The sequence below is a fragment of the Nanorana parkeri genome, unplaced genomic scaffold, assembly GCF_000935625.1.
Source record: "Nanorana parkeri isolate BGI_ZX_2015 unplaced genomic scaffold, ASM93562v1 scaffold812, whole genome shotgun sequence".
NCBI classification, from domain to species: Eukaryota; Metazoa; Chordata; class Amphibia; order Anura; family Dicroglossidae; genus Nanorana; species Nanorana parkeri.
In genome coordinates, this window is record NW_017307080.1 from 452048 (window position 1) to 464748 (window position 12701).

General features: G+C 43.3%; 1 protein-coding gene across 2 annotated transcripts in view; it reads right to left on the reverse strand.

The window, feature by feature from the left end:
• Positions 1 to 4759, reverse strand: part of GALNT16 (polypeptide N-acetylgalactosaminyltransferase 16) — a 135417-nt gene extending 130658 nt beyond the window's left edge. Inside the window, exon 1 of one of the 2 annotated variants that reach the window (XM_018565102.1) lies at positions 4307 to 4759. In XM_018565102.1, the coding sequence (XP_018420604.1) occupies positions 4307 to 4490 (184 nt within the window). In that variant the 5' untranslated portion in view covers positions 4491 to 4759. The remainder of the gene's footprint in view (positions 1 to 4306) is intronic. The other variant, XM_018565101.1, reaches the window with a different exon arrangement.
• Between the last annotated feature and the right edge of the window lie 7942 nt (positions 4760 to 12701).

The window sequence follows — 12701 nt, forward strand, 5'->3', positions numbered from 1 at the left end:
GCTGCTCTGCCTGCTGCAGACACTCCCAGTATCTATCCCAGTTTCTTTCATTAAGCAGGTTAGACGGGAGTTCACTGTCTTCTTGTGGTCTCATAGCGCCCACCGTTTGAGCAAGACCCTGCTCACCCTGCTGAAGTCAAGGTGAGGGATCGGATTTCTGGATCCTCAGCGATATCTAACAGCAATCCACATGGCCCGAGCCCTGGAGTGGTGCAATCAGGCTTCGGACAAACGCTGGTTACATCTGGAACAGACGGCTTCCAATGTACCCCTAGCAGGCCTACTCTGGCTGGGGCGAGACGGCACATCTGCAGTAAATGCCCACCCGCTCATCAGTACCACTCTGCGTGCACTACACGTGGCTCCAGGCATAATTTCCCGGAGGTCCTCACCATCGCTGCTGACCCCAGTAGTGGGCAACTAATGATAGCATCTACATGTTATATTCACAATGACAAAGTATATGGGGTCTATTTATCAATGTTTTCACCCATGATTTTCACAATTTTCAGTAAAGATTCAGCCACTTTGGAACCCTATGAGAAAAACTGGTGAACTTTTAGTAAAAGTGTGAATCCTAGTTCCATACTAATGCCCAGTACTCAGGCTCTATAGTGTTGCAATCCTTAGGGCCATGTCACACTAGTGATCCTATCTCTGGCTAAAATTCGCTACCAGCAAGATCACTTTGGAGGAGCAGCACATAGTGAAAACACTCACCTGCTTCCATGTGTTTTTCCCTTGCCAGCTGGAGGAGTGAGGTGTAAGGAGTGAGGTGTTGCTCTCTTGCCAGTGACTTGCCAGTTTTTGCAGTGTTTTCGGCACGAAGGGAGCAACACCTCACTGCTGAAGTGGGTGAAGAAACAACACATACATAGTGGGCATGTGAATGGAGGTTGTGCATGCAGATTGTGGTGGTTATTTACTAAAGGGTGAAGAGTTTGGAGAAGGGAGGAACAGTCTAGTCTATAGGTTGAACTCGATGTACTTGTGTCTTTTTTCAACCTGACTAACTATGACAAAATAGCCGATTTGGAAAAATTCCCCAATTCAGCTCATTTTCCAGTTCAGCTAGGTTGTCCTAGATTGCTCACTTCTCCTGTCTTCTCCAAACTCTTGACTAATTTGTGAGTAACCCCCTGTATGTTCTCACTGTGTGTGTTTAAAGAGGAACTTTAACCATATCTTCATCACCTTCATGTTTGTTTAACTAATGAATGTAAGATGATTTCATATTAGCATGCAGAGCTGCATGCTGATGTGATTTTTAGTGAAAGAGGGAAAAGGTCCACTTTAAGTTAGTTTCCTGTGGACGCCACATCATTTACCCCCTTTCAAAAATGTAAGTTATTTGGCAACCAAATCAAATAAATAAATAAAAGATCTGATTATCAGAAGATTACAACTAAAACCACCTAATTTGCCAGATTATTGTTTTGAACAGGGGATTTTAAAGAAAAGTGAACGGTCAGGTTACTTGTGTGTAATAACTGTTGGAATTGTCATTATTGCCCTTGAGAGCCCTTTCACACCTAAGCGTAGTGTTAATCATGCTACTGCATAACGCACCTAGCATGCATTACTGTGCTCTAGGTGCGTTGCATGCACAACTTTTTTCCACCACAATGCGTATTGCTTGCTGTAGTGTTGCAGTGGCCTGGACAAGTGTTAGGGTCCAATTCAAATGAATGGCATTGTAATGCACCTATTGTACAATAACACATGCTAGATGCATTGTGCAATAGCGTACATTAATCACACGGTATCGTGCAATTAATGATATGCTTAGGTGTGAACCAGCCCTGGCGGCGTGAACGGGAAATGACTACATGATCCACTCCTTGCTGTATGATAGCAAGCAATACTAGAAAGCAAGCACATTGCTTGTAGGCCCACCTTTGGGTTTGGGTCACTTATGTGACGATCTGTGAAATTCATAAAAGAATGTCGCAGATGCGCAAAAGAAATCTGTTTCGCATTAGTACAACAAATGGCACAACTTGCGACAGATTCATGTACATGTAAGTAAAGCATATATAAATCTGTCACCAGTCTGACAGAACTGTCACACAATTTAGAAGTGTTCTTATTTCCTTCCACTTACTTATCACTGATATGGCAGCATTTCTTTATGAATACATGACAGCATTAGCAACAGAACTACTTGAATTTGTTGTACGCGTTGGTGCTAACAATGAAAATGTCACATGGTTTTCATAAATTTGGCGCAAGGCCGACTACATCCGACTACATCCACACCAACAAAATTGTGTTGCAAATGCCTTATTGTCAGTTTGGACATGAGAATCAGTATAGCACCATGAGCCACAAACACATATAGAAACACATGGGTGGAATGTAGAAATGAACTGAGAATATTTTACCACGCAGTCAACACAGTCGCTTGGTAAATAGATCGCACAATATGACTGAACGCCAAACGTAATATTACCCTATTAAATTGTGCACATTTCTCCAATGCTGGCTGCCATGGATACTGGAACGCAATATAATATCAGCGATTAAAAATATCCATCCACACACATCTTCCTGTGTACATCCAGCCTGCTCAGACAGCAACCTGTGTGAATAGGAACAAGCTACACACCCCAACTATGAGTAACAAGAGATTTTTCGTTCAAGCATGGTTGAACACAGAGTATATACCTCATGATTAAATACGTGGTCTGGGTGATAAGACCTAAAATGGCATTTACATTCCTGGAAACCTGCAGAAACGGAGGAAATTAGACATTTGCCACTTGACTGGCTCCAAACCCTAATCAACACATAAAAATTCTGAACTACTAAAGGTGACATTTGAAAAGGACGAGGTACTGCCCAAGAGTCAAATACATAGAAAGAGCACAAATACATGCCCGTCATTCTGTATAATAGTATTATAATAATACATACTGTATATGATGGAATAGAATGACAGACATCTGGATCAACGGGAGCTATAGGGTTCTGTGTATGCAGGTTATTCAATCATTTTTCTATTGGCTGAATTTGATGGACTTGAGTCTTTTTGCAATCAGAGTAACTATGTAACATGAATTTGATGAGGAGTGATACTATAGAATAACTGCAGCTTGACAATTGGAAAGATTAGAGTTGATGTCATTTTATATCATTAACTTGACGGGCAGACACACACACAAACACAAGAAACAAAATATATCAGTTATGACTGTAAAAACATGATACAATTTACAAAAATAACAATAATATTAATAAATATAATAATATTAATAAAAATATTTATATAGTTGTGAATATTATTTCAATAAATGGAATCTAATACATGCGGTACGTAATAGGCGTGCATATATTTCTTTGTTGTTTTCCTAAAACTGGAAAAGAAACTGTCTGTGTTGCCTACAGCTTCCATTCAGGTGTCTTTTGTTTTCTAACCGGCACTAAGAAAATAAGAGCATGGAGGGGTCTCCATGGGGAGGACATACTACTCGCCTCCTTGATTAGTTTTTTTGCCTGTCTTTCTTGTAGCTTTTTTTTTTACATTAGATATTTAAAGTATTACTATGCAAAGAATTCACACTCAAAACCAGCATGTGTAATGGTCTAACCATCCCTCTTCTATACATGTATATGTTTTAGTCATCAGCGAATCTCAACTTCCTCAAGTCTTTCCCAGAAACTTTTTTTTCAATCTTATGTACGATATTCTGCGTTCTATCCTATTTATTATCTAATGACACATGCTAGATTGATAACATTTATACAGTTTCATATTCCCACAAATTGTTTTAATAAGGGGACCGATGACTGATAGTATACTGTAATGGAGCAAAATGAGAATCAATTGGGCTGTCAAGTCAGTTAATTCCTACGGGATGTATTGGAAGTGAGAGCTGAGACTGTGGGAGTCTGAAAAAAAGAAGTTATTCTGAGGATGAACAAATGACTTAATAACTGAGCAGATATTGGGGTTCTGTTTTAAGACATATGAGCAAAAGTAGAGCTATGCTCTCTCTCGGCCAATCAGGCTTCCCCCCTTCATGCTGTAAGAAAACAAGAGGAAGACTGGGAAAGGTTGCCATGGGTAACAGCTGGGAGGATGCAAAATAGCTGCTAGGGGTAATCGCTTCATTTTCATTGTCTCCTTTCTTCCAGCTGGCTGCTAAGAGGTTCTACTGATATTTCACTGTGGGAAATGGATTCTTCTTGTTGAAGGATCCCTTTCCCAGAGCCATGTCAGTCACAGGGGACTGGTCCCTAACCCCCCTCCCCCTCAGTGTGTGTGATGAGAAGGTGCAGGTTCCTTTCAATGTGCAGCTGATACTCACAGCCTCAGGGCTGGTCCTGTCCTCTCTGTGCACCTCCTGCCTCACCGGCGCCCGGCTTCTTCCAGGGGATCTGCTGGATGTTGCAGGATGGGGCTTGCTGTCCTGCCATAGGTAGTAGAAGGTTCCCAGGATCCAGGCTACGGTCAGGATGGCGATGGCATTAGCCCTGATCCTTCTCATGCTGCAGGCAGGATGGAGAGATTTGTATGAATGGGGGAGGTGAGAGGCTGCCTGCTCCTCTTACATTCTCCCTGAGCTTTCCTCCTCCTCTCAAGCTGTCTCTTTCCAGGGTTCAGTCTCCCCCTGTATTGCTGCCTGCCTCTCTCTGTATCTCACTCCCTTCTCCTTCTCTCTCTCCCTCTCCCTCTCTCTGTGCTTTCACTCAGCTGTTTGTTTTAGCTCGGTCCTGCAGAGAGTGTTCATCCTCCTCAGGGTCCTAATGTCCACCCAGATTCCAGCCACACGTCTGTCAAATGTAAATGAGGGAGTGGGCTCACCGCCCCACCTCACTGAGCGCTCATTCCACCATTGACTCTTATATTTATGGTGCGGATGGAGTTGCATGCTCCATTCAGGACTGTCAGGTTAGGTTCGCATGGGCGTTCAAAAGGAACACTCATTAAAACACTTGGGAATCAAATATAACGTTGGAGCGCATTTTTGATGTGGTTAGGAGGCATTCGCTTTTTTTAGGAGCCTTTTGATTTGTTTTTTAATTTATTTGGAAGGAAGTTCATTAAAGAAAATCTTCCTGAAGTCTTGGACATTCGCATCCGAGTGTGAGCATAACCAGGCGATTTAGAGGCTTTTTTTTTTGCACATTTTTTAGGCATTTGCATTTTTCTATAGGCAGGGCTTCCCCTACTCTATAAGCCAGCTAAGGCAGCAGAGCTGGGGGTTGTGTGGCAGCGGGTGCTGCTGATAGTGCTGGGGGGGTACTACTAATAGTATTGGGTGGGGGGGTTGAGACAGGTGCTGCTGATAATGCTATGGGGGTGCTTTGCGGTGGGATGTCTGGCTGTGTTAGATGCACAGAGAGCCATGCTGTCAGTGGCTCTATGTCTGGTTCCGCCTAGCTGACTGACGTCAGTGGTTGCCAGGAGCCCTGCGGGACACCAACCAGTGACGTCAGTGAGCTGGACAGGAAGCCGGACAAAGTGTTATAGTAGGGCTGCAACAACTAATCGACTAAATCGATTATAATCGATTATTTAAAAAGTTGTCAATGTTTTCAACCATCGATTAATCGGCTTCCGATTAGTTGGCCCTGTTCACGGCTCCACACACGCTGCGCGCCGATTTGTTGTATTCCTCTATAGCTGGTGGTATTCTGCATTGTGCTGTATAATGTACTATTGCTGGGTTTTGTAGTCCTCTATATCCGGTGCCATTCTGCATTCATTGCTGTATAATTTGACACTTTCCATTTCACTATATTGCACACCACACTTTTTTTTTTTATTTTTTACTTCCACCACTCAAAGCTTGCTCCTGTGATGGACTACAATTTAAATACAAACTAGTAGTTCCATCACTGGAGCCATATTTTATTTTTTTATCCGATTAACCGCTTAATCGAACTTAATAATCGGCTAACTAATCGATTTTGAAAATAATCGTTAGCTCCAGCTCTATGTTATAGATTGCTAAGTTCTCTTAGCAACCTGGGAGGCAGTGGCTGCCCCTCTGCCACCCCCCCACGCATACACCTGCTGCTCTCCCTAATGCAATGCCACCTGAGGCGACCACTCATTGTAGGGATGACACTGATTATAGGAACTAAATTCGGCTTTTTTGTCCCCAAAGCTTTTTAAATGGGAGCATCTAAAAAAAAACACACGTAAACACGTTTTTCAAGGTTTTTTTGGGGTGCTCCCGGTCAGTGGCGTCACAAGGGAGGTGCGGGGGGTGCGGCCCGCACACGGGTGACACCATTGGAGGGGTGACATCAAAATGACTCAGTCATTTTGGTGTCACCCCCCTCTGAAAAGTCGGGCGCTCGGTCATGGACCGAACGCCAGACAGTATCAGGAGAGAGGTGGGGACCCTGCGGCATACCTTATCCCGCTGGGTGACTGTCCCCTCCTCTCTCTGCCGGCGTCCATCACCAAGATGGCCGCCGGCAGGTATCAGAAGACTGCCGCGCGTGCACGATGACGTCATCGCGCATGTGAGGTGGCGTCTCGGCGGGGTGACACTCGTTTACCGCTCCAGGTGTCACCCAGCGTTAGGACACCCCTGCTCCCGGTCCATTAGGCCAAAGCGCACAAGCTTATGTTCTTTTTGGAAGTTCACACAATCAGTGACAAGCATCTCAATGCTCAGGTTTGAAAACAATGGGATTCCTCTTGCTGAGCGTTATGGCGCTTAGGGTAAGGAGTTACAAAATGTCTGGGAGGGCATTCATCACACCTGAGTATTTTGTTGCGTGTTTCCTGAAGCGCAACAACGCTCAACATGAAGAATCAAATTACTGCTTGAACCATTGTTGCTTAAAGCTCGACAAAGTACATGAGGTTCTCTTTGGGTGGAATCGGGTATTTTTGGCCCCATAGACATTAATGGGAGTGCCTGAAAAACGCATTTAACGTGATTTTGATCCTAACAACCACTCCTTGTAGCTTTCCATTAGAAAAAGAAAAGCACTCCAGCCTAACAACGCCTGACGAACACGCAAAAGAAAAAAGGCTCATGCTCAAGCTAAAGCGCATTTAAGTTGCACTGACAATTACTTGGATTGAACCAAAGCCTGCCAAACGTTGCTGCCAAGGTAACAAAACAACCCAAACGCCTTCTGAACTGTATGTGTGTACTAGACCATTTTCTTTTATGAAAAAAATAGGTGCTGGCTATGTAAAGCGATGTCAAAACCTCAATAATGCAAAGCCAGTGGGGGGAATGTACTAAAACTGGAGCAGACAGAATCTGGAGCAGCTGTGCATGGCAACCAATCAGCTTCCAGCTTTCATTTTCAAAGCATAAAGAAGGACTCCAGGAAATGTTTTTCTTAACTCATGCAGTGGGGCTAACCCAGCACTTGGAGGGTTAACCGCTCATTTTAATATAGGGTAAAAAAAAAAGTTGCTCTCACCCTATGCTCTGGTTCTTGGACCGGACCTTCCAACACTGTGTATAGATGTGAGGACCTTGAGGAACATTTCAATGCTGCAGTAGAGGAGGAGACAAGCTGGAGGGAGTGTTGTGACAGTTGGCCGCCTCAGGGTTTCGGTTGAGTATATCTTTGTTATTTTAGCACCTAGACACAAACAAGCACTTAACCCTTGCAGCGTGTGGGTAGCCCCACTGCAAGGGTTATGGAAAATGTTTTCCTAGAGTTATTCTTTAAAGTAGTAATAAACTCTCAAATGTTTTTCAATAATGAATCCAGATCAAACAAATATATATTACCCAGCAAAGTATTTCTTTACATTTTTGATCAAAACACTTACAGTCATCATGTTTCCATACAGTTGCCTCCAACTCTCTCAGCTCTGCTTCCCTGAACTTCCTGTCCAGTAAAAGATCACAAAAGATAGAGCAGTCTCCAGCTACTAGCTATCTACTAGCATGGAGTACGGAGGAGCAGGAAAGAGGCGTGCCTTGCTGGGGTTGTTGAGACGCACACAGCTTGCTTGCACACACATAGGGTGGCTCCATTGATTTGGTGATTTTACCAGCATTTGAAAAAGCTGAAAGAACAACTCCGGGAACAATCAAAAACATAATCTTGCATTGGGGCTACCTATAGACTCTCTATGGTGGGCTCTGCAGGGTCACCCTCAGGTGGGCTGGTCGCACTCCTTACCTGTCCGCCTCCTCTTCCTCCACGGTCGCTGATGGGCCCCGCCTCCTCCGCCACCGCCGCTGCTGGCTCTCATTGACTCTGTGGAGAGGAACGCGCTGCTGCACAAGATTACGGTCAGTGATCTGAACAGCGGCGTGTTCGTCTTCAGCCGCCAGTGACAGTCACCAGCAGAGGATTCCATAGCAACCCATGGTGATTGTTACACCACTGGCTACCGCACTACAAGGGTCAAGCGTACATTTTTCTTTAGGGAGTCAAATAAAGCAAATATAATAACTTGATCCTCGGTCCCGGGACGGTCAGCACTTACTTCTCTCCCACTCTGCTCCAGCTGTGAAATGTCCCAAGCCATCACCACATCTAATGCAAGTCAATGGATTTGTGTTAGACACAATGACATCCGTGGTCCTTAGACCAACAGAGCCCAAGGGAGAAGAGGCTGGGTGGACCCGTCTAGCAATCCAAGGGCTGAGGATCAGGTGAGTATATCTGCTATATTTGAGCCTTCAAAACTAAATGAGCACTTAACCCTTGCACTACGGGAGTAGCCCCACTGCAAGTGTACGTTTTTAAGATTTCTGGAGTTAAAAAAAAACAACTTTTGATTTTAATATGACTTCAACTGAACAAACTGAAGAGGGAAGCTGAGTGGTTACTATGTACAACTGTTTCAGATTCTGACCCCTCGTTTTCACCCCTCGTGAACGAAACCTCACAGTAAGAATTCAAAGCATTAAGGTGCCCATACACTGCACTATTCTCATACGAGAATTGCGGGAAATCCCGCGATATACGAGAATCGTGCAGTGTATGGAAGGTGTGCAACCGTTTCTAATGTACGGTCGCACGACTTCTAGAAGAAAATAGTCCATGACTTGTAAAACTAATGTGACCTAGCAGCCTTCAATTGTGGTGGAACAGCGTGATTTATTATACTACCACTTGGTATGGAGTTACAGAACTGAATAAATAAAAAATACTTTGGACTGTAGAGGGAAAGCATCTTTGCATCATTTTACCTCCTAATGTATGCTGAAATTATTCACTCTTGTGGATGACATTCTCCAAAAGCAGCAAGAGTAGAAACTGAATGGAAAGTATTAAAATAACTTATTAAAAAAAGCACACAGCCTTCTCGATTCCATTACTTACAGCCTCACTATAGCAAAAAGGTATAATATTCTGCATACTGTATAGAGTTAATACCTGTATCATTTCCTTTCTTATTATTTACATGCCTTTATTTATATTTGCTCCACATTTACACACAGGCCAAGCTATCCAGTAGGGATGCACTGATACTGGTATTTTGGTACCGAGTACGAGTACCGATAAAAGGTTTTCTGTACTCGCCGATACCGAATACCGAGTTTCGAAAGCCCTACTCAGGAAGCCAGGCGGCGTGTAATGACTCGTGATGAAGCTGGCTTCCGGGCCAATCAGAAAGCCGGAGCTGCGTCATTACATGCTGCCCGGCTTCCTGATTGGCCAGGAAGTCGGCTCCATGCTCTCTCGTCACAAGTGACGAGAGAGCATGGAGCCGGCTTCCCGGCCAATCAGGAAGCAAGGCAGCGTGTAATGACGCGCTGCCCTGCTTCCTGATACAGGATATCGGACTAGCCATCGGAGCATTTGGGCGAGTACGTGTACTCGCCCAAATACTCGGTATCAGCACCGATATCGATACTAGTATCGGTATCGGTATGGGTGCATCCCTACTATCCAGAAAAAGTGACATTTACAAAGGTTGGGACAAACCATAAAGCACCTCTGGGGTGTCAGGTTTTCTTCATATGGTTTTAAAAAAAAAAATACTGTAATTGATTAAAAAGTGTTAGCTGAAACTTGAATCTGTTTGTTGCTTAAAACTATATGTCCATCTAAAACAACCCTGTGCACAGGGTGACACGCTGCAGTCATTTCACTGCAGTATAAACAGGAAGTATAGAACAGAAAATGTTTAGTAATGACAATCTACAAACAGACACTTATAGATAATTGACGTTTTTTTATTTTTTGCATACCATTTTTTTCTTTTCCTCTCCAATTTTCTCACAGTGGCCATTTTTACTAAGGGCAGATGAATTTATCTCCCTTTACTTCCTGGAACTCTGGCACATGTGAGACTGGTAAGCTGCAAAGTACATAATTCTTGTTGTACAATTTAATCACTAGGAGTAGTAATCAGCCAAATAGATGAAACAAATAGCTCACTATGGTGTAAACTTCATTACTAAAATAGTAATAGCGACCAATCTTTAATGGTTGCTTGATGATCAGAATTGTAGGGTTATCACCTGGCTGGTAAAAATGGGATAATAATGGGATAATCCCAAGGTTAATAATAGGAAGGAAATCATAAAGCCTTTTTTTTGCCTCAGAAAATGTGACAACATTACCAGCACCACGTTACTTGTGCAGTGGACTCCGTAGGGAGTTTTTTGTCTCATCTTTGTAGTGATGGATTGTTATCGATCAATCACTAGTGAATTAGTAGAGTTATTGAGTTAGCAACATTCGCCTGTGTGTTGCTTCACCTAAGAAGCCATTTGTTTTGCTTAGTGATCCTTCACTGCTGTTTCAGAGTTATGGCCTGTTTGTGCCATGTATTTGCATCAATGCTCGCCTAATCACAACACATGGCAACACGCATTAACTGCGCCGGTGTAATGCGGTGCCATTTATTCTGAATGGTACCCCTCTGACAGAATGAATGGCACCACATTGCACCAGCACACTGAACATGCATTGCCATGTGTTTATATGGTTTAAATGGGCCCTTACAGGAGCAATAATCTTTTCATTCCAAAACTTCTGGGTGTATCCAATGCCTGTGTCTCCCTGCTGCCCGCTGTCACTGGCAGTCCCAGCATCTAGCATTTCCCTGAAGTACTGGAAGTGTGGGAATGGGTATATTATAGCAGTGCCTACAACTCTGCAGTGTGATTTTTCCTACGTAACAATAAAATATAGATGTTATAGTTAGAGACAGACCAAAGCAAAAATTACACTGTGCATGTTGGAGTGTAAAGCGAACCCTTACCCCCTTTCACTAAAAATAAACTCACATATAAAATCATCTTACGTTCATTAGTTAAATAAACTAATTTTTCTTTTGCTTGCAGTTATTGTTTTTCCACTTCCTGGAATTAGTGATGTAATGTGCCCAAGCGTTGCATCCTGGGACGTTTACATCAGCAGTGCATTGCTTGGGAAATCTCATCTGTAATTTCATGAGATCTCAGGGAAAGTATGTGTGTGTGGATTGTGTGGATTGTCATTATTAAACATTTCTAAAGGTGTGTTTGTTGTTATTTTAAAGATATCGGTAAAGGTCCACTTTAATGAGTACCTTCATAGACATGATGCTACCCAGCACTTCCAGTTTCAGGGGCGCATATGGCCACCTACCCTGTGACAATGCTCAGGCCTAGCAGTCAAACTCTAGGCCATTGCACTGTTGCAGGACTGGGGGATTGACGTCACCACTCTCCCTGGTCACTGAAACTGAAATCAGCTGTAATAGAGCTGCAAGGGAGCTCAGGCAAGGGGTTCCCCTGCATGGACACTGTCACTTTTTAATTTGCTGGGAAGAGCCACTCTTCACTAAAACAACCAACAACCATTGTAGTGGTTGAGTAAAGTAACTGTTTGAATGCAGCGTGCAATTATTTTTTTCTAATTTTTTGAGGAACATTGGGAACATTGCCACCACTGCTACTGTTCATTCTGATGACAATGGTGTTTGTGCCCTATAGTAGATGACAGGCATCTGTGACATGTTTTAATTCACAAAGCCTTCCTGAGCATGTAAAATTCTGAATGTAGTCTGCATGGGATATATTGTGCAATTACAGATCATCTGCTGCTCTCTGTGGTGAGATTCAAACATTTTCTGAGACTCAGTGACATGAAATCATACGATGAGTAATATGCCCTAGCAGAATTTTGTCTAGATTAGCTGGTGGGGATTGTGCAACGTGTTAAAACCACTGCACTATGCAAGTCACTCTTATGGAATTATGAATGAGATTCATGACAGGGTCTATATCTAAACACCTTTGTTAATAGGTTATCATTTTTTTTACCTGCCATTCACACATACATACATTTGAATTAGCTACTGTTTGTGGCTGTCTTCTGAACATAATAACTGCTGTTATTAATAATAATGTAGCCCCCCATCACCTTCTGTGATGTGGCTACTAGACATTTAGTGATAGCCGGGGCTGTAGACATCCTGGCTGGATTTGTAGTGGCAATTATCTGGTTAATCCCAGGTGTTTAGCCTTGCCTGTACCCCCCTGGGTGGAGTGTGACTCTGTCATATTGTGGGGCAGGCAATGGAAGGCACTGTAATGTATGTGCAGCCAATCACTGGGCTTCTCTCAGCCAGTGGTGCATGCTGGGATAGAGTACATATATTGGTGGTGTGACGGACCTAGGGCTGCAGAGATTAATTGCCCCGGAGAACTTTGTGTGCTGTGTGTTTTACAGTTTAATATTTTATTTGGGGAGAGCTGGTCACTATTTGCCTTGATGTGAACCATTCTTCTAAAGGCAGCAGGCTGTCTGGAGTGACCATT